Source organism: Gamsiella multidivaricata (assembly GCF_025024155.1).
Source record: "Gamsiella multidivaricata strain RSA 2152 chromosome Unknown BC939scaffold_60, whole genome shotgun sequence".
NCBI classification, from domain to species: Eukaryota; Fungi; Mortierellomycota; class Mortierellomycetes; order Mortierellales; family Mortierellaceae; genus Gamsiella; species Gamsiella multidivaricata.
In genome coordinates, this window is record NW_026251768.1 from 121,807 (window position 1) to 137,735 (window position 15,929).

Sequence of the window (15,929 nt, forward strand, 5' to 3'; positions counted from 1 at the left end):
CACGTGGTGCTGAACATGGGAAGATTGGATGTGTGATTTATGTAGCCCAAGGTCTTTTGCCGGCGCCAGTTGTCGTTACGCGTAGACTAGTGCTTACTATGAATATGGATAGCTTCTACAAGTGCATATGTATAGGAAGGAGTAAGGAAAACGGCAGGGGGAGGGATGCATAGAACAAGGTTTCAAGGTTCCAGATGCTAATAGATCCCTTTTCGCATCATCATTATCCCCTGTTCCCATCGCCCCTTCACATCCTCCTCCTTACTCCCTCTTCATTATCCCCGCCTTGGACCGAGTCTGTGCCAGCCACCCAGTACAGTCATTGAAGAAGCGCTGTCGATCCTTGTCAAGCGTCTATACCTCTCTTTCCCTCCTGAAGGGTCCTCATCCTCCAGCCAAGGAAACTGCTGAACCAGGTCCATCGCCAGCAACACCGTCACTATGTACAATACTCACCAGCACTCTCATCCACCCACGGACTATGGGCTCGCACAGGGACAAGGACACGTTCACGCTCATGCACACCCACACCCTCACACCCACGGACACACAGCCTCTGGACGCAAACCAGGGATGATCAACTTGGACAAGATTACGAACCACTCTCCATCAGGGTACTTGCTTCTTCATCTTTACAGCCTTGCATCTCATGTGGTCCAGAAAGGCGTGCTGTTGGAGCTCTTGTCGCAGCTTGGATATCTAACACTGTTTCCTTCCAACTGCTAACCAGGATCCCCTTCAATCATATCGCCTTTCTTGGAATTGCCAAGCTGATCCAGGCTGCTTGCGCGCATTTTCTGAAGGAATGGATCCGAGTGGAGCACAAGCCTCTGGCAGTTGTTCTCTGGTGGATCTTGTTTGCAGGAAGCGCTGTCTTGCTGGTCATTGAAAGGCCATGGTCAAGACCAACCACGGGGAGCTGGAAGGTACATAAATAAGAACGCTCTCGAGAGTTGTCTCGACCAGAGGCACTTCTTTCATTTTACGCCATATTGTTTGCTAATATCTGCCTGTCCTTACTTTCATCAACATCACACGACAGTGGAACAAAATTACAGCGTACGGTGCGGCACTAGCAGGACAGATGTATCTTTGGCTGTGGGGTCTATCAACACTTTCGACGCTCAGGTACGATGCAATCCAAGTCTTTGGAGGCAACAGCAGCAAAGGGAATCGATCAGGACTTGGGATACTAATTTTGATTCTTATTGTACGGATCGAACCTCCCTAGGGTTCTCATGCTGACCCAGTACGCCAATATCTGGATGGTAGCCGTGCTAGCAGCCCTGGTCGGCAAGCGTTCGTCAACGCAGGTAAAGAGCCTTTGAATATCCACATGCTCATGCCTTCGTGGTTCTGAGCTTCTTTATGACTAATCGCTTCATACTTTGGGGCTGTAGGGTCAGTACTCGTTTGTGGTGCTGGGTGGACTTTTGGCGTGTCTTATTCTGGACATTTGCTACGCGCCCGCAGGATCCAACTTTCTTCTCATCATCTCAGGATACATCGCGCTCTTGATCTCGACTCAGCTTTCGATCTACCAACGAGGCGTCGCACGGCGACTTTCAGCAGAGATGGGCAGCAACAGGGTGCTTAACGCAGTCGCCGTGGCCGTTGCGGCGGTGGTGATCTGTCCGTTAGCGTTGTTCCAGAGCATGGTCTCGACATATTCTGGCAGCGCCTATACTCACATCCCTTCATGGTTCGCGTACCTGCTCCTGGGCATCGGCATGTTTGTCATCGACTTTTACGTGAACCAATCGATTAGCCAGCGTGTCGTTCCTTTATGGCATGTCTTGACTGGATGGCCCATTGTGCTCATCAGCTCTTGCTTCACTGGATTGATGCTAACAAAGTCGGTCGGTGCCAATTTGCTGGACCTTTTGATCGCGATCGTCATGCTTTATGGCATCCATGAGCTCTTGAGTACGGAGGCTATGTTGTCGGATTCGAGGTTTGATTCAGAGGAGGGGGGACGACTTCATAATGACCTTCCGACGCATGGTGATCGTTCAGGACACAGTGGCCAGTATTCATCCGGAGGCGTGGGCGATATTGGCATTTACGTCAAGGCCATCCTGGCGGATCAGGACTCAAAGCAGATCTTTTACTTCTTGTTGCTGAACCTGAGCTTCATGTTTGTTCAGATGCTATATGGTGTTTGGACCAACAGTTTGGGACTCATTTCTGATTGTATGTTCTCGGTACAGGTTTTTTTATTTTATTTTATTTTTTGCTGTTATCATCTGAATTTTTTGCTCGGTATTCTAATCTTCTTCTTGAATTATTATATTTTCTAGCAATTCATATGTTTTTTGACTGCCTGGCTTTGGGCGTCGGATTGTTTGCATCGGTAATGAGCAAGTGGAACGCCAACAAGTCCTTCACCTACGGATACAATAGGATCGAGACCCTTTCAGGATTCTCGAACGGTATCTTTTTGAGTCTGATCTCGATCTTCATCGTCATCGAGGCCATCGAGCGACTGGTCCACCCTCCGGAGATGAACACGCATCGATTGTTATTGGTCAGTTTCCTGGGCTTTGTTGTCAACATGGTCGGTATCTTTGCCTTCAATCACGGGCACGGTCATGGACACTCGCACGGACACGGACATGATCATCATGGCCATGATCATGGACATGGACACAACGCGAACATGCAGGGAGTGTTCTTGCACATCATGGCCGATACATTGGGATCGGTCGGTGTCATTATCTCGACGCTCTTGATTGATTGGTTTGGGTGGACTGGATTTGATCCGATCGCGTCCATGTTCATCGCTATCTTGATCTTCTTGAGCGTCATCCCCCTGATTAAGGACTCGGCCGCGGTGCTCATGTTGGAGGTCCCAGACGCGAACTTGGGTAGCATTGAACATGCTCTGCAGGAGGTTAGTTTGCTGTTGTTGCTGTCATTGTTGTTGTTGTTGTTGTTGTTGTTGTTGTTGTACAAGGTTGTAATGCATCAATCCTTGTGATACACACAGATGATCCTGACCATTGTTTTTTCTTATTTCTTATATAGCTCACTAACATCCCTGGAGTGGCATCCTATTCATGCGCGAGGTTCTGGCCCAATTCGCCAGAATCGATGATCGGCAGCATTCATATCCAAGTTTCTGCGACTGCACCTGGTGCAGGAGGCCAGGGCGACTCTTCTGTGCCGGATACGAAGGCGATCCAACAATCAGTCGAGCAGACCCTGCTATCGACGATCCGGGGCTTGAGCGAGGTCGCTGTACAGATCGAGAGAGAGGGCATGGATGGATTTCAGTCATGTTTCTGCAACGGGTCACGGTTAAAGAACGCGTCGGCGAAGAGGGACAGCTACCCTGGCATGGGCTGGTCAAGCTAGTTCGAGGTGGGCAGGGCAGCATACATATATATATATATATTAAAGAAAATGAATATATTGACCGTTCATATACGATTGCCCGAGCTTTATTGCTTCAAAGAATCGAATGGAGACGGAAGACCAGACTGGATCACAGCTCCACCGAGGCACTCATCCTGATCGTAAAGCACGATTTGCTAGACATGTTTGTACAAAAGACAATGTTAGTGTATAGACTCATATGTTGATAACCAGAGGAAAAAAAAAGCCATGGGCGAGTCTTTACCTGGCCAGGAGCTATGGCTCTTTGAAGATCCTTAAAGTGCACCCTGAATAGCTGTGCAGACACGGCATCTGACACCCTGCCCGCAGTGTCCAAGATGGGCTCGATTTTGCATGGTTCTAGCGAATTGAGAACGAAGAGTAACAAGGTCGATATCAGACATCTTTGTCTGCTAATACACACGAAGACGACGCGGTGTTTGAAGAGAGTTCACAGTGCGCAACTTACGAGGTGCTTGTCGGTGTCGGATCTGTGCTGTGAAGGGATATTCGTCCGATGATGGCGAGTCGGATTCTCCGACTGTAGACTGTAGCAGTCTCTGGGGTGGTTGACCAGCAATCCAATGCCATGATTCTGCAATTAGTCCTGGTGAAAAAAGCCTTGGGTTTTGTCTATAAGGTGATAAATGTAGAGTCTGGTTAACAGGTGGGCCCTCCCACAATGCCAAGAGTAGGTAAAAAACACACTAGAAAGTGTCCTTATTGTTTTAAACTTACGTTCCCTCAACAACAATCAGGGTGTTGGATGGCAGGTCCGTCCTGAGCACAACCCATCTATTGATATTATAGACAATTGAGTGTTGGTAAAAAGTTCTTTCATACAGACCTCAGCATTCCACATTGTCTTCTCCCTCAACTCCGTTATTCCCTTACTTCTGGCACCCATGCGTAACGCCAGAGGCCTGGCCGACTGTATATCTGACCAAGCCTTTATGCTCTCCAATTATCGGCCCCTCCAGTCCATTGACTCTAACGGGGCCCCGTCTCGTCTCCAGGTACTCTTCTAAAAACTCTCCGAAACGCTTCCGCTGTCCGACAAAACAAATTCCCATGCTCTCCTTCTTCACGGCCGCGTTCTTGAGTTGAGCTGCTCCGGTGGTCAGGGCCATTTTCTTGATGGTCGGTTTGTCGTATTGGGCCAGGGGGAAAAGTACATGTCGGAGGACTTCTTCTGAAAGGGTCGAAAGGTAATAAGTTTGGTCTTTGTTGCTGTCAAGCGCGCGGAGGAGCTTTGCCTGGCCCGTGAGAGAATCGCGTTCGACACGGGCGTAATGTCCCGTAGCCAGATAATCCCATCCCTGTAACATCGTCATCGGATTCGTATCCTGTGCTGACAAATTGTTTGCATTCGCATCTTTGTTGCTAGTTCTACCCCTGTCCTGGCTCTTGTCCTGGTCACAGAGGTGACGATGTCGATCTTTACCAAGGCCACCGTTCCGATGACACCATTCGATCAGTTCTCCGAACTTGATCTCACGGTTACAGGTGATATCCGGGTTCGGGGTTCGTCCACGCTCGTACTCTGCGAGCATGACCTCAAACACCTGATTCCAGTACTGTCGAGAGAAGTCGAGCCGACGCGCCGGGATGCCGATCTGGGCACAGACGGCTTGCACGTCGGCCCAGTCGCGATCAGAGGTGCAGACCTTTGGACGGGTTCTTGCCGTCCTCGGGGACCGCGTGCTTAGTGAAGTTATTGTCATTGCTGGGGAGGTCGTGGGATTCGAAGGAGGGGTGGACTCGGTTAGGTAAAGGGTGTCGTGCTCGCTACCGGAAGGTTGTTGGCGTAATGATCTGGACTCGGACTCAACTTCGTCTTGGGTTTCTTCGTCGTGGTTCCAGTTGTGCATGTAAAGTCCTGTGACGTCGTAGCCCTGGTTGTGGAGAATGTATGCGCACATGGAGGAATCGACGCCGCCGGACATCAAGAGGAGGACGCGCTCTTTCGGAGCTGGAGCGTCGTCAGGGGAGGCATTGTTTGTGTTGTGGGTCAAAGGTGGATTGTAAAATAATGGTAGTTGTGCGGATGTAGCAGCAGCAGAGGTGTATTCCTGACTACAGAAAAGGCTTGAGGGAATTGAAGCTGGTCGTTGACGAGAGCGGTAGTTGCGATATGATTGAACGAGAGAGGAGATCGCATGGTGTTTATGTGAGGATGCTGTTCCTGGAGTAAGGTGCAAGTTCCTGGGTCGGGAGTGAGCAGGACATCGCAGGTTGATGAACTGTCGGAAGGTCATTAAAAAATGGGCAGTCCTCCTTGCTGCCCTTGTGCCCGAGTTAAGATTTGACATCCTGAAGATCGTTGGGGATCGTCGGTGGTGTTCCTGAAGATCATTCCCTCCCAGCAGCTTTCCGTTTCCTTTTGGGCGATTCGGTTGGGAGGCATCTTCAAGCAGTCACCTTCCCGTAAACAATCCTCCTCAATGGTTGCACCGACAGAAACGAATCCCATTTCTTTGCTCTCATCCTCACCAACAACACGACTAAACCATGGATTCCGACTCGGACCTCGAACTCTCACCAGAGACTCTCAGGGCTCTTCAGCAAGTCATGCAGGAGCAGCAGGACCAACAAGAGCGGTTCGAGAAACTCCGTCAGCAAGCTGAGGAACGCTTCGACCAAGCCCAGGAGAACGACACTGAGTCCAAGGAACTACCCGCGGTGACCATGGATTTTTTCAGAGAAGATTGGCAGCTCAGTCAATTTTGGTACGATGATGCGACCTCGGAAAAGTTGGCGCGCGAGATTCTGGACCAAACGGACGCCAACAGCGTGGTGTGCTGTATCAGCTCCCCTACGGCCTATGTCAAACTCATGGTAATGCTCTGGATCGCTCTTTGCTACGATACTCCCAAGACGACAAAAGGATTGCCGAAGAACCTCTGAAGATAGCTGACGTTGTTTCATTTACTTTTGCTGGATCAATTTTTCCAGTCAATGAACCCACCCAACACCAACAACCTGTTCTTGTTCGAGTACGACACTCGCTTCGACGTTTACGGCAGACAATTCATCCACTACGATTACTCCAAACCCCTCGAGTTCCGTCTCTCAGAAGAACTCAAAGGATCCATCGATATGATCGTGGTGGATCCACCCTTTCTGAGCGAGGAATGCTTAACAAAAACTCTCGAGACCGTGAGGCTCCTGTTGAAAAAGGGCGGAAAGGTTGTCCTGTGCACCGGTGCGGTTATGTTACCGATCGCAAAGCAGGACGGCCTCGAATTAACAACCTTCCTTCCTGGACATCAGAACGGACTTTCCAATGACTTTAGGTGTTATGTCAATTACAAGTCTGAACAGTTTCCATTGAAGGAGCAGGAGGGATCTGAACAGCCATGAAGAAGATTAAAGACAACAGCCAATTCATGAAGATCATTGGTTCTTTACTTTTGCAGTTAAGCGGTGGATTTTATTACGAACTATTGTACACAGGAAGAAGTATAAAAGGTTGTTTGGCAAGATCGGAGGGAAGCAATACTGAGCGTTTTGCCATAATGTATCCTTGTTTAATTTATCAGCAGCATCCTTCCTTTGCACTTGGCTGGTTCAATTGGATCCTGCCTGCCATCGCTGCTGCATCCTGAGCCTGTTGATTTGCGTGTTCGACCTCCCGGTTCATGATCTCCTCCAGCAGAAACCGGGCTGCATCATCAATGTTGCTGTTGTCCTTGGCCGATGTTCCAAACCTAGAATGTGATATAGAGAGAAAAAAATAGACATTAGGGTTTCTGGTGTTCTGGGAAAGATTCAAAATGGCGATGCGTCCCGGGTCGTAGATTACCATTTGAGGATCCCATTCTCTTCACAAAATCTGTCCATCTCTTCTTCGTCGAGACTAGCCGAGCCTTCTTCCTGCAAATCGATCTGTAAAAAGTCCATAGATAGATTGTCATTAGATGATTTTTTTTTTCGCATATTAAGATGAAAGAAGCATCCTCGACCCTTATAGCCACGCTACCTTGTTGGCAAGAAGCACGACAGGGATCGGCTCTCCGCCGGGCAGCGAGACCTTCGTGTCCAGATCTGACTTCCACTTGGGCACTGCTTCGAATGTTTTTGGGCGAGTGACATCGTAGACCACCAATGCGGCAACTGCTTCCTTATAATATACCTATGGAGGTCAAAGACAGGGCACGAGTATAAGTCAGAGCTACTTCCCGAGGTACCGTTCAACATGACATAATATACTCTTTCCCCTTTGTATTCTTGCGCTCTTGTGCCCTTCCCCCTTTTTTTTTCGCGGCAAATGCCATAGTGGTGAGCAGACACATGTTCAGGTTGGACATGATAAGTGCTCTTTCCGATAACAATGACAATGACAGCCAAAAAAGGGCAAGATCACTAAGGACACCATGCCGGGGACCCATGCTGGAACGCAAACATATCGGTAATGCACCCGCGAAGCGGTCCCTTGGCAGAGACGAGGGTGTCCAAGTTCATTTGCTCGGCATGGCTAATCGCGATGGTACAAATGGGGTAACATGGTCCCGAGTCCTCTCTGTCCCACCCTGCTGAAACACAGCCCTTTCCCAATTTGTACTTTACAGAAAACGGTGCTTACCCTAGTCAATCCAGAGAACTTTTCTTGGCCAGCAATATCCCAGAGCTGCATCCTGATGACGGTGTCGGGTGACCACTGAATGACCTTGAGGGCAAAGTCAACTCCAATCTGCCGAGGGGAGGCCATATACACAATACGCAGTATGGATTGCGATTGCAAGTGCAAGTCCATCCGTAAGTCCGTGAGTCAAATATGAGGTATGGTCCACAATGGCAGAGGGAGGTTATCATCGGATCCGTATGTTTCCATGTGCCCAATGATTCCATTGTGATAGTTATTGTGCGTCGTGTGGTATATACCAATCGAGGGGTCCAGAGACATGGACGGAGAATTCAAGTTGAGAAAGGAACAGTGAGATTCGAGCACACAAAACACAGGCGAAGGAGAGCAGCCGCGGCCTTGGGGACTTACCGTGGACTTGTAGTTCATGGAGAATATATTGTGGACATAGCGTTTGATGATGGAGGTCTTGCCGGTGCTGAGGTCGCCGATGACCAGGATCTTGTAGAGGTACTCTCGAATGTCGGTTGGGTAGGGGGTGTCTTCGTACATTGGTGCCTGGGGGAGGAGAGGGGTATGGATGAGAAGGAGGGATGAGGAGCTGTTTCGAGAAAGAGATGGTCGGCGAGGGTGCGGGCGAGAGAAAGAGAGAGATGCTGGAGTGATTGCAGGTGGTTTGAGGGAGTGTGAGGGGAGGTGAATGGAGAGAAAGGGAAGGCGACGAGAGTGGAGTCGCGGTGTTCTTATCGGCAGCAGCGGAGGGGATTGCCGCGCGACGCTCCTTCCTTTTTGGGTGCAGACGCACGCGGAGTTGGAGGCACAGGAGGCACGCGGTGCAACTCAAATACAACGGTGCTGCAGGGCAGTTGCCTCTGCTGCGGACACTGCGGACACTGCTACTACTGCTATTACTACTACTATTACCACTACTGGCACTGCTGCTACTATTACTGCTACTGGTACAACGCAGGAGCGCCTATTCTCGGGAAGACAAGACACCTGCCTACGCCTTGGTGGTCGCTCCTTATTGCCCGTTCCAGAACGGTGCTAATCGGCTACCACATGACAAGCATTGCTCAACTGAGGTGCATCCCTCCATTTGATATGCTCCCATAGAGATAAGGGAAGCACGCCCTCGTGGTAAAGTCTTGAGCTGAGGCTTGTTTATGTGGTCTAAATATCCTCATGTCTAGGACACGCTTAAAGACCTGCAGCCGGTCTGTCAACATCCTGTGCGAGAATCCAGCCGCAAACCTGCTTCGCAACCAACGGTGCATCCTCCATATGAACCGAGTGTGACCCTGGGATTCCCTTGACCGTAACGTTGGCCTTCTGTAGCCATCCCACCCTTTCATCAACGGCTAATAAATGTATGTAACAAACACGTTTGAGTATTGTCGTACAACTGCCAATTGTTCAATAAAATAGGTAGGTAGTATCAGGTACGATCCGCTTACTCGTCTTCATAGTCATTAGACCCTCTGAGGCCAGCACACCCAAGACCGGACACGTAATGCGGCTCATGAAAGCGCGTACATACTCATTCGATATTGACTGGGGAATCCGGATGGTCAACAATCGATCCGTGCTCCAGGTCCATCCTTGCGCCGTATTTCCATGTTCATCTGTTCTCTCGACACGTCGCAGTCCTCTTGATACCAGAAGCTTGGCAGGATCGGGGTGAAGCAACACACCGCCTTTACTTCTCGCGTTGCATGCAGATTCAATAGTCGGGTGGAAAGGAAGTCGTTTGTTGACCAAGTTCTTCTTCTCCTGGATATATTCCAACAGATGTTGAGGCTGGTCTTCTACCAGAAGAGTGAATGGTCCGAAATTATCTAGCAGGATGCAGAGTACCACTCTAAAGGTCGATTCAAGCAGCCATGTTATTACGTCGATGCAGTGCTTCATATCGAAGCCATTCGAATAGCTTGAGGACGTGTACCTGAATTCAAAGAGTCCAGCGTAGAGTGCGGAAATGGCTCCGCCCATTGAGTGCCCTATGACGGAGTGCTTTTCCCAGCCCAATTGCTCAGACACCTGGTCTACATCTTCCACATATCGCCAGAAACTATAATCCCCGGTCTGGCGATGGGACGATATACCGTGCCCTGCAAGGTCCAAGGCCACGATTTCGACCGGTTCAGGACCTAATTGATGGATCATCAAGCTATCGGTGGCAATTAATTAGGGTCAAGGAAGCAGACTCTCTGCATCTCATGCTGGTCCGCTGAATACAATAGGCATTGCAGCAGCTTCAACTGTTAGTGAAGCACTTACGGTGCCAGCCTATGAGAGAAATAATATACAAAGATGTTAATAGAAAGCTCGCACACAACTCATCCCATTGAGAAAGAGAGAGAAAAAGGGATGGCATACATGTCGAATGAGTTTGCATTGTCGAGATGGCCATGGAATGCCAGGAAGCGTCGGCTGGGTCTCGCTTGGACAGGAGCACCGGCAGTCCTCCAGTGCTTTGCAGCGAGGACAATGCCGCTTTGGAGCTCGAAGGAGCGTTCCTCTGTGGCGGTGATAGCTTTGGTGGCCATTTTCTTCAGTTGACTGGGGGTAAAAGGGTAACAATACTGGTGGCAGGGCGGCATGGGAGGTATGAGCAGTATGCAATCCATACGCCATGTCCTCGTTGTGCCTGGACCAGGCCAGCTCCGTGGGACATATCCGAGATAGAGATCGATCTTGCCATCCCCACTGCTCTGACCCCGATTGCTATCGTCGGTTGGATGTTGGATGCGACGAGAGCGCCGTGGGCTTTGAAGGGGGCGAGAGGGCGCTGGAGGGGGCGTGGAGAGGGGGACACGGTGCGGTGCTTTCCATTTGGGGAGTCGATGGCCTTGGCTCAGTTTCCCATCAGCACAACACCCCGAACCTTATCTCACCTCGCCTGCGCTTTCTCTTCCATCCCCTTCTCTCTTTTTATACATTCGTCTCTCTCCTCCTCCCCCATCCAGCCGATCCCTCCTCCCCATCCCCCCAACACAATGTCCACCGCAACCAACACCACCGCTCGCGTCCAGAAGCTGCGCGAGCTTATGCAGAGTCCCGAACACAACGTTACCGCCTTGTAGGTGCTTCCTCTCAAGTCGAAAAGCTGTCAGCATCCGAAAGGGCTGTTTCCTCATTTTTCTCACGCTCGTCGCGCCACTATCTTCTCAACGGCAATGTCTCTTTCATCATAGTGTTATCCCGTCCGAGGATGCTCATCAGGTATGGTGTCAATCCCAACTTTCTCGCGTTCTACTGACTCAAGTCTCTTCGCTCTGTCGAGTATCCAATACTAACCATTCTGATGCTCCTCGATATAGAGCGAGTACGTTGCCGAATGCGATGAGCGCCGCGGCTATATCTCTGGATTCACCGGCTCTGCAGGATTGGCTGTTGTCTCGCTGGAGAGTGCTGCCCTTTTTACCGATGGTCGTTACTTCTTGCAGGCTTCCCAGCAATTGGATTCGAACTGGACCTTGATGAAGTCGGGTTTGCCAGAGGTCCCCACCTGGCAAGAGTATCTTGTCAAGGTATATTCAACAGTGTACCCCAACTCACCGATCTGTCCGGCAAGAAGGCAGTATCAAAAGACTGACCAACGGGTCGTCTGTTTCTCTCCTTTAGAACCTCCCTGCTGGTTCCCGAATTGGTATCGACCCTCTCGTTTTTACTGCCAGTAAGTTCCATGAAATATTTATCCTGTGACTATTGTAGCCGGTCGTGGTTGCGGATGGCATCATTACATCTAGGCTGGAACCATCGTTTCGTCCTTGCGGAGCTTGCAAAACTTCATGAGCCGAGCTGTCTCGATTGACATTCCGACATCGTACTCTCTCTTTCTTCGTATAGCTGATGCCAGCAAACTGGAGGTTGATCTCGCCAAGGTCGGCTCTTCCTTGGTCCCCACTGCCAACTTGGTTGATTTGATCTGGGAGGACCGCCCTGCTCGCCCCGCCAGCAAGTTGATGATCCTCTCCACCAAGTCCACCGGCCGTACACACGCCGAGAAGATCGAGCAGCTGCGCAAGAATCTCGAGAAGAAGAGCGTTGCAGGCTTCGTTGTCTCTGGTCTTGACGAGATTGCCTGGTTGTTCAATCTGCGTGGATCAGATGTCCACTGCAACCCCGTCTTCTTTTCCTATGCCATCGTCACTCCTGACTATACCAGCTTGTATCTGCAGGAAAAGTCCGTCTCGCAGGAAGTCAAAGACCATCTCGGATCCGAGGTCGCCATCAAGCCTTACGAGACCATCTTTGACGATCTCCGTGCCATGTCCTCGTCTTTGAAGGCCAACAACAAGAAGATCCTTCTCGGAAGCCGCACCAACCTAGCCATGGCTGTTGCCCTCGGGAAGGAGAACACCGTCGAGGCCCGCTCCCCCGTCACAGATGCCAAGGCCATCAAGAACGAGACCGAGTGCGAGGGCATGCGTCAGTGCCACTTGCGCGACTCTGCCGCCCTCATCAACTACTTTGCCTGGCTTGAGGAGCAGCTCGCAAATGGCGTGGAAGTGGATGAGGCCGATGGTGCTGAGCGTTTGGAGAAGTTCAGAGCGTACGTGTGACCAAAATTACACCGAATTTTTGCACCAACATTTTGCGGAGACTATGTACTCATTCTCTTCTTTGCCGCGCTTAAATCACATAGTGAACAGGCTGGATTCGTTGGTCTTTCTTTCGATACCATCTCGTCGACTGGTCCCAACGGAGCCATCATCCATTACAAGCCTGAGAAGCCCAAGGCTGCACGCATCAATCCCGACCTTGTCTACCTCTGCGACTCTGGCGGACAGTACATTGATGGGACGACTGATGTTACTCGCACCCTCCACTTCAAAACCCCCAACGCCCACGAGAAGCGCTGCTTCACCCGTGTTCTCCAGGGACACATCGCCATCGACTCTGCTGTCTTCCCCGATGGAACCTCTGGATATCTCCTGGATATTTTGGCTCGTCGCGCTCTTTGGGCCGATGGTCTTGACTTCCGCCACGGAACCGGTCACGGTGTCGGCGCTTTCTTGAACGTTCATGAGGGTCCCCATGGATGCGGCACCCGCATCGCCTACAACGATATTCCCTTGGTTCCTGGAATGACCTTGACCAACGAGCCCGGCTACTACGAGGACGGCGAGTTCGGTATCCGTATCGAGAACGTGATGTTGGTCCGCAAGGCAGACACCCCCAACAACTTTGGTGGACGCAACTATTATGGCTTTGAGCACGTTACCCTGGTACCTATACAGATCAAGATGATCGAACGATCCTTGTTGACGCACAATGAGGTCGACTGGATCAACGCTTACCACGCAGAGTGTCTGGCGAAGGTTTCGTCTTTCCTGGCCCCAGGTAGCCCTGGTCTCAAGTGGTTGCAGCGCGAGGCTGTCTCGATCTAAAAAGGGGTAAAGCACCGTAGAACATCAGCAGCGTCCAATCTTTGTTGTATATAATATATATATATATATATAAAAAAATGGCGAAAAGACAGCAATTTCGCGGTGCTGATTGTGGAGTGAAGAGTATTGTGCCGACTCTTGATCATAATCAGCCTGAAGCCGGCCATCATATCAAGCCATCGGCAATGAAAGAGCATTGGTTCTGGTTTTCCATTTTGCGGTACGCGAGTTTAAAATAATGTCTCTCTCTTCTCACTTTCATGCTGTGGTTCCTTTCTCTTCTCCATTTTCTTTGTCCACCTCTTTTACCTTGACACCCTTCATTCACTCCTTCTACGCTCTGTGGCCTCCAAATATCATGAAAGGTCACGATCCTAGCCAACTTCTACATGAATATCCACCGTCCAACCTATACTTCATACGTGAATGTGATACCGCAGAATTCACGTCCTGCGAGCTTGAATACTCCAAGACATTCCAACCAACATTTTCCTTGGACAGCAGTCGATCCTCAGGTTCCCCTGATGATGGTAGTGGTGTCAATGGGCCAGGACTGGTTGGAAATCCGTACCCCTTTAGCCGTGCAGCAGTCGCTCCTCTTCAGCCCACGTTTGGGAATCCAACTCCATCGTTATCATCCTGCGAAGAAGATGACGACGACTGCTCCCTTGAGCACAATCCGTCTCCTCCAGAGCATCTTCTATCCTCAGCCGTGCCTTCTATAGAACCATCGCAGTTTACTGGGACTGGACTTCAAGTCAGCACATCCCCCAATACCTCTGTACACCGATCATCACCGTCCATTGAAGGGAGCGGCTCCTCCTCGTTGTCACATCAAGGGCCTTTACCAAGGCATTCGTCCGCTGATTACGCTACAGATATCCATGACAGACATGAAGGGTGTGGAGACCGTGCCATTACGATCCACAACGATGCAGAGCAGGTCTGCATGTCCAATAATGACATCGTCATCGCACCGATTGGGCCCTCGGATCCCTTGTCCAACATATCCCCGCGCGTCCATTATGCGCCTTCATCTCCGAGCGCACGGCCTCAGGGGCACGCTATAGTCCATGGAGTATCTACGCAACGCCCAATTTACGCGTCGCTCTCCAATTCGAAATATGATGTGTCCCACCACAACCACTCACCGTGGCATCGTTACTCTTCAACATATTTTCGACACATATCAGCAACTCAGACGTATCCTTTCCCCCCTCGGTGGAGCCCTGTTTCCTTCCGCGGAGCAACGGATAGTGGTGCTCAATACCCTCTGGGAGTCTTAGCACAAAGACGAGCCATCACGCAGTCAATTCTATCAGCTGGAGCATCCGAAATACTGTCGTTACAATGCTCCCCCGGTCATCGGATATGTCCACCAGTTGAACCTGGTCATATTCTTGGTGTCCGACGTGCGATACGTACGCAACAACATGTCATCTACAATGTGCCCTTCTATGGCATCGAGAACGTCAAGACCTCGCCTACTCGACACAGTCTCATAATGGAATCCCATACTTCGGTGGGGGCGGGCACAGGTGAACACCAAGCACTGGGCAGTAGTGCCGATTTTCTGAGTCGACATCGCGAGCACATTTGGGCAGTAGCTCACGAAGACGAATACGGTTCAGGGTCAAGCACTGGACGCGATGGTTGCGTTGACCACGACCCTTCGCAAGGTCGATACAAGCGGCTGCAACGATGGGTGGCTATTTCGCCTGCCAGGGCTCCCAACTCAACGAAGGGCTCGAGCTATGATCGTGTTTCGATTCCAGGGACCAGCTCGCGTGACCCCCTTGTTAGCATTGATCGAGCACCTTCTCGGACGTCGGGCAAAACATCTGACGCAAGAGCTAACGTGCGAGATGACCGTTTGCTGCGTCCGCAAAGGCTAGTAAGCGAGGGCGTCTACGGACCAGATTCATTCACAGAGTCACTCGAGCATCCAAAGCGGATCGAGGCATTATTGAAGGGTCGAAGGAGACGATTTAAAGCCATGGTACATAAGCACTGGAGAAATTGTCTGTGTGTGCTGCTCTTCCTGGCAGTGACAATCGTCGTCCCTGTCTTGCTGCTGAGCAAAAAGGCGGGACATTTGGGTGCTACGGGCAGCGTCAACAACGGGATCCTTGATGGTGGAGCTGAAATGCAGCCAAGTCATAGTATCGGGGAAGGACATGCCGTGACACGAACAGGTGCTGTTACGAACCAACCTACGGCGGCTCTGGCTCCCAACGCCCGTATCACTTCCACACCAACCTCGTTTACTAGTACTGGAGCCACGAAGTCGTCCTCAAAACCGGCAGCTCAGACCACGCAGATTCAGACTCAAACACAGACACAGACGTGGATGCAGACACTAGCACCCACACAAACACAGCCAGAGGTACAACAGCAGGGACAAACCCAATCGCCTCAAAATGCTACTTTGCCCTAAAACATCAAAAATCCCACGTTCTTTGACGCGTGTCCTGTCCTGCCCTGTCCTGTTACTGTAGTCCACATATTTTGAAATAAAGTTTCCCTCCCCCGACGCGTTTACGCCACTATTCAGCCCACATCTCCCGCCC

General features: G+C 50.7%; 7 protein-coding genes across 7 annotated transcripts; 4 read left to right on the forward strand and 3 right to left on the reverse strand.

Annotated features, from left to right (window-relative positions):
- Positions 1–1,937: 1,937 nt before the first annotated feature.
- Positions 1,938–3,357, forward strand: BC939DRAFT_400334 (cation efflux family-domain-containing protein; the record flags this gene model as incomplete). Its single annotated transcript, XM_051552536.1, has 3 exons — positions 1,938–2,193; positions 2,301–2,893; positions 3,028–3,357. The coding sequence occupies 3 exons, from the start codon at positions 1,938–1,940 to the stop codon at positions 3,355–3,357; spliced, it is 1,179 nt and encodes a 392-aa protein (XP_051409399.1).
- A 60-nt stretch (positions 3,358–3,417) lies between these two features.
- BC939DRAFT_459985 (tRNA methyl transferase-domain-containing protein) lies at positions 3,418–5,711 on the reverse strand. Its single transcript, XM_051556806.1, has 5 exons — positions 4,273–5,711; positions 4,117–4,173; positions 3,848–4,011; positions 3,623–3,738; positions 3,418–3,533 (listed from the first exon to the last, which is right to left on the reverse strand). The coding sequence occupies exons 1-5, from the start codon at positions 5,688–5,690 to the stop codon at positions 3,444–3,446; spliced, it is 1,845 nt and encodes a 614-aa protein (XP_051409400.1). The 5' UTR covers positions 5,691–5,711; the 3' UTR covers positions 3,418–3,443.
- A 178-nt stretch (positions 5,712–5,889) lies between these two features.
- Positions 5,890–6,741, forward strand: BC939DRAFT_505681 (putative N6-adenine methyltransferase-domain-containing protein; the record flags this gene model as incomplete). The annotated part of the gene is made up of 2 exons (XM_051560695.1): positions 5,890–6,216; positions 6,334–6,741. 2 exons carry the CDS (start codon positions 5,890–5,892, stop codon positions 6,739–6,741), a joined length of 735 nt encoding a protein of 244 aa, XP_051409401.1.
- An 84-nt stretch (positions 6,742–6,825) lies between these two features.
- BC939DRAFT_459990 (P-loop containing nucleoside triphosphate hydrolase protein) lies at positions 6,826–8,701 on the reverse strand. Its single transcript, XM_051556807.1, has 5 exons — positions 8,375–8,701; positions 7,964–8,071; positions 7,361–7,513; positions 7,184–7,266; positions 6,826–7,088 (listed from the first exon to the last, which is right to left on the reverse strand). Exons 1-5 carry the CDS (start codon positions 8,513–8,515, stop codon positions 6,917–6,919), a joined length of 657 nt encoding a protein of 218 aa, XP_051409402.1. The 5' UTR covers positions 8,516–8,701; the 3' UTR covers positions 6,826–6,916.
- Positions 8,702–8,848: 147 nt separating this feature from the next.
- Positions 8,849–10,791, reverse strand: BC939DRAFT_459993 (Alpha/Beta hydrolase protein). The gene is made up of 5 exons (XM_051556808.1): positions 10,343–10,791; positions 10,244–10,252; positions 9,909–10,133; positions 9,421–9,824; positions 8,849–9,324 (listed from the first exon to the last, which is right to left on the reverse strand). The coding sequence occupies exons 1-5, from the start codon at positions 10,591–10,593 to the stop codon at positions 9,164–9,166; spliced, it is 1,050 nt and encodes a 349-aa protein (XP_051409403.1). The 5' UTR covers positions 10,594–10,791; the 3' UTR covers positions 8,849–9,163.
- BC939DRAFT_459995 (Creatinase/aminopeptidase) lies at positions 10,792–13,476 on the forward strand. The gene is made up of 6 exons (XM_051556809.1): positions 10,792–11,045; positions 11,161–11,188; positions 11,287–11,496; positions 11,591–11,642; positions 11,816–12,521; positions 12,615–13,476. Exons 1-6 carry the CDS (start codon positions 10,810–10,812, stop codon positions 13,357–13,359), a joined length of 1,977 nt encoding a protein of 658 aa, XP_051409404.1. The 5' UTR covers positions 10,792–10,809; the 3' UTR covers positions 13,360–13,476.
- A 121-nt stretch (positions 13,477–13,597) lies between these two features.
- BC939DRAFT_495194 (uncharacterized protein) lies at positions 13,598–15,810 on the forward strand (the record flags this gene model as incomplete). The annotated part of the gene is made up of 1 exon (XM_051559631.1): positions 13,598–15,810. One exon carries the CDS (start codon positions 13,598–13,600, stop codon positions 15,794–15,796), a length of 2,199 nt encoding a protein of 732 aa, XP_051409405.1. The 3' UTR covers positions 15,797–15,810.
- Positions 15,811–15,929: the final 119 nt, after the last annotated feature.

Excerpts from the sequence above, each read along its gene's own strand:
- BC939DRAFT_459985 (XM_051556806.1), bottom strand. The coding sequence starts at position 5,690 with ATGTCAAATCTTAACTCGGGCACAAGGGCAGCAAGGAGGACTGCCCAT. Across the intron at positions 4,012-4,116 it reads CTGATTGTTGTTGAGGGAAC|ACAAAACCCAAGGCTTTTTT; the intron begins GTAAGTTTAAAA and ends ATCACCTTATAG. Across the intron at positions 3,739-3,847 it reads CCGACACCGACAAGCACCTC|AACCATGCAAAATCGAGCCC; the intron begins GTAAGTTGCGCA and ends TCAATTCGCTAG.
- BC939DRAFT_459990 (XM_051556807.1), bottom strand. The coding sequence starts at position 8,515 with ATGTACGAAGACACCCCCTACCCAACCGACATTCGAGAGTACCTCTAC. Across the intron at positions 8,072-8,374 it reads CCATGAACTACAAGTCCACG|ATTGGAGTTGACTTTGCCCT; the intron begins GTAAGTCCCCAA and ends TCCCCTCGGCAG. Across the intron at positions 7,514-7,963 it reads AGTTCTCTGGATTGACTAGG|GTATATTATAAGGAAGCAGT; the intron begins GTAAGCACCGTT and ends TGACCTCCATAG.
- BC939DRAFT_459993 (XM_051556808.1), bottom strand. The coding sequence starts at position 10,593 with ATGGATTGCATACTGCTCATACCTCCCATGCCGCCCTGCCACCAGTAT. Across the intron at positions 9,825-9,908 it reads GCTGGACTCTTTGAATTCAG|AGTGGTACTCTGCATCCTGC; the intron begins GTACACGTCCTC and ends ATCGACCTTTAG. Across the intron at positions 9,325-9,420 it reads TCTAATGACTATGAAGACGA|CCGTTGATGAAAGGGTGGGA; the intron begins GTAAGCGGATCG and ends TACATTTATTAG.
- BC939DRAFT_459995 (XM_051556809.1), top strand. The coding sequence starts at position 10,810 with ATGGCCTTGGCTCAGTTTCCCATCAGCACAACACCCCGAACCTTATCT. Across the intron at positions 11,189-11,286 it reads CGTCCGAGGATGCTCATCAG|AGCGAGTACGTTGCCGAATG; the intron begins GTATGGTGTCAA and ends TCCTCGATATAG. Across the intron at positions 12,522-12,614 it reads CGTTTGGAGAAGTTCAGAGC|TGAACAGGCTGGATTCGTTG; the intron begins GTACGTGTGACC and ends TAAATCACATAG.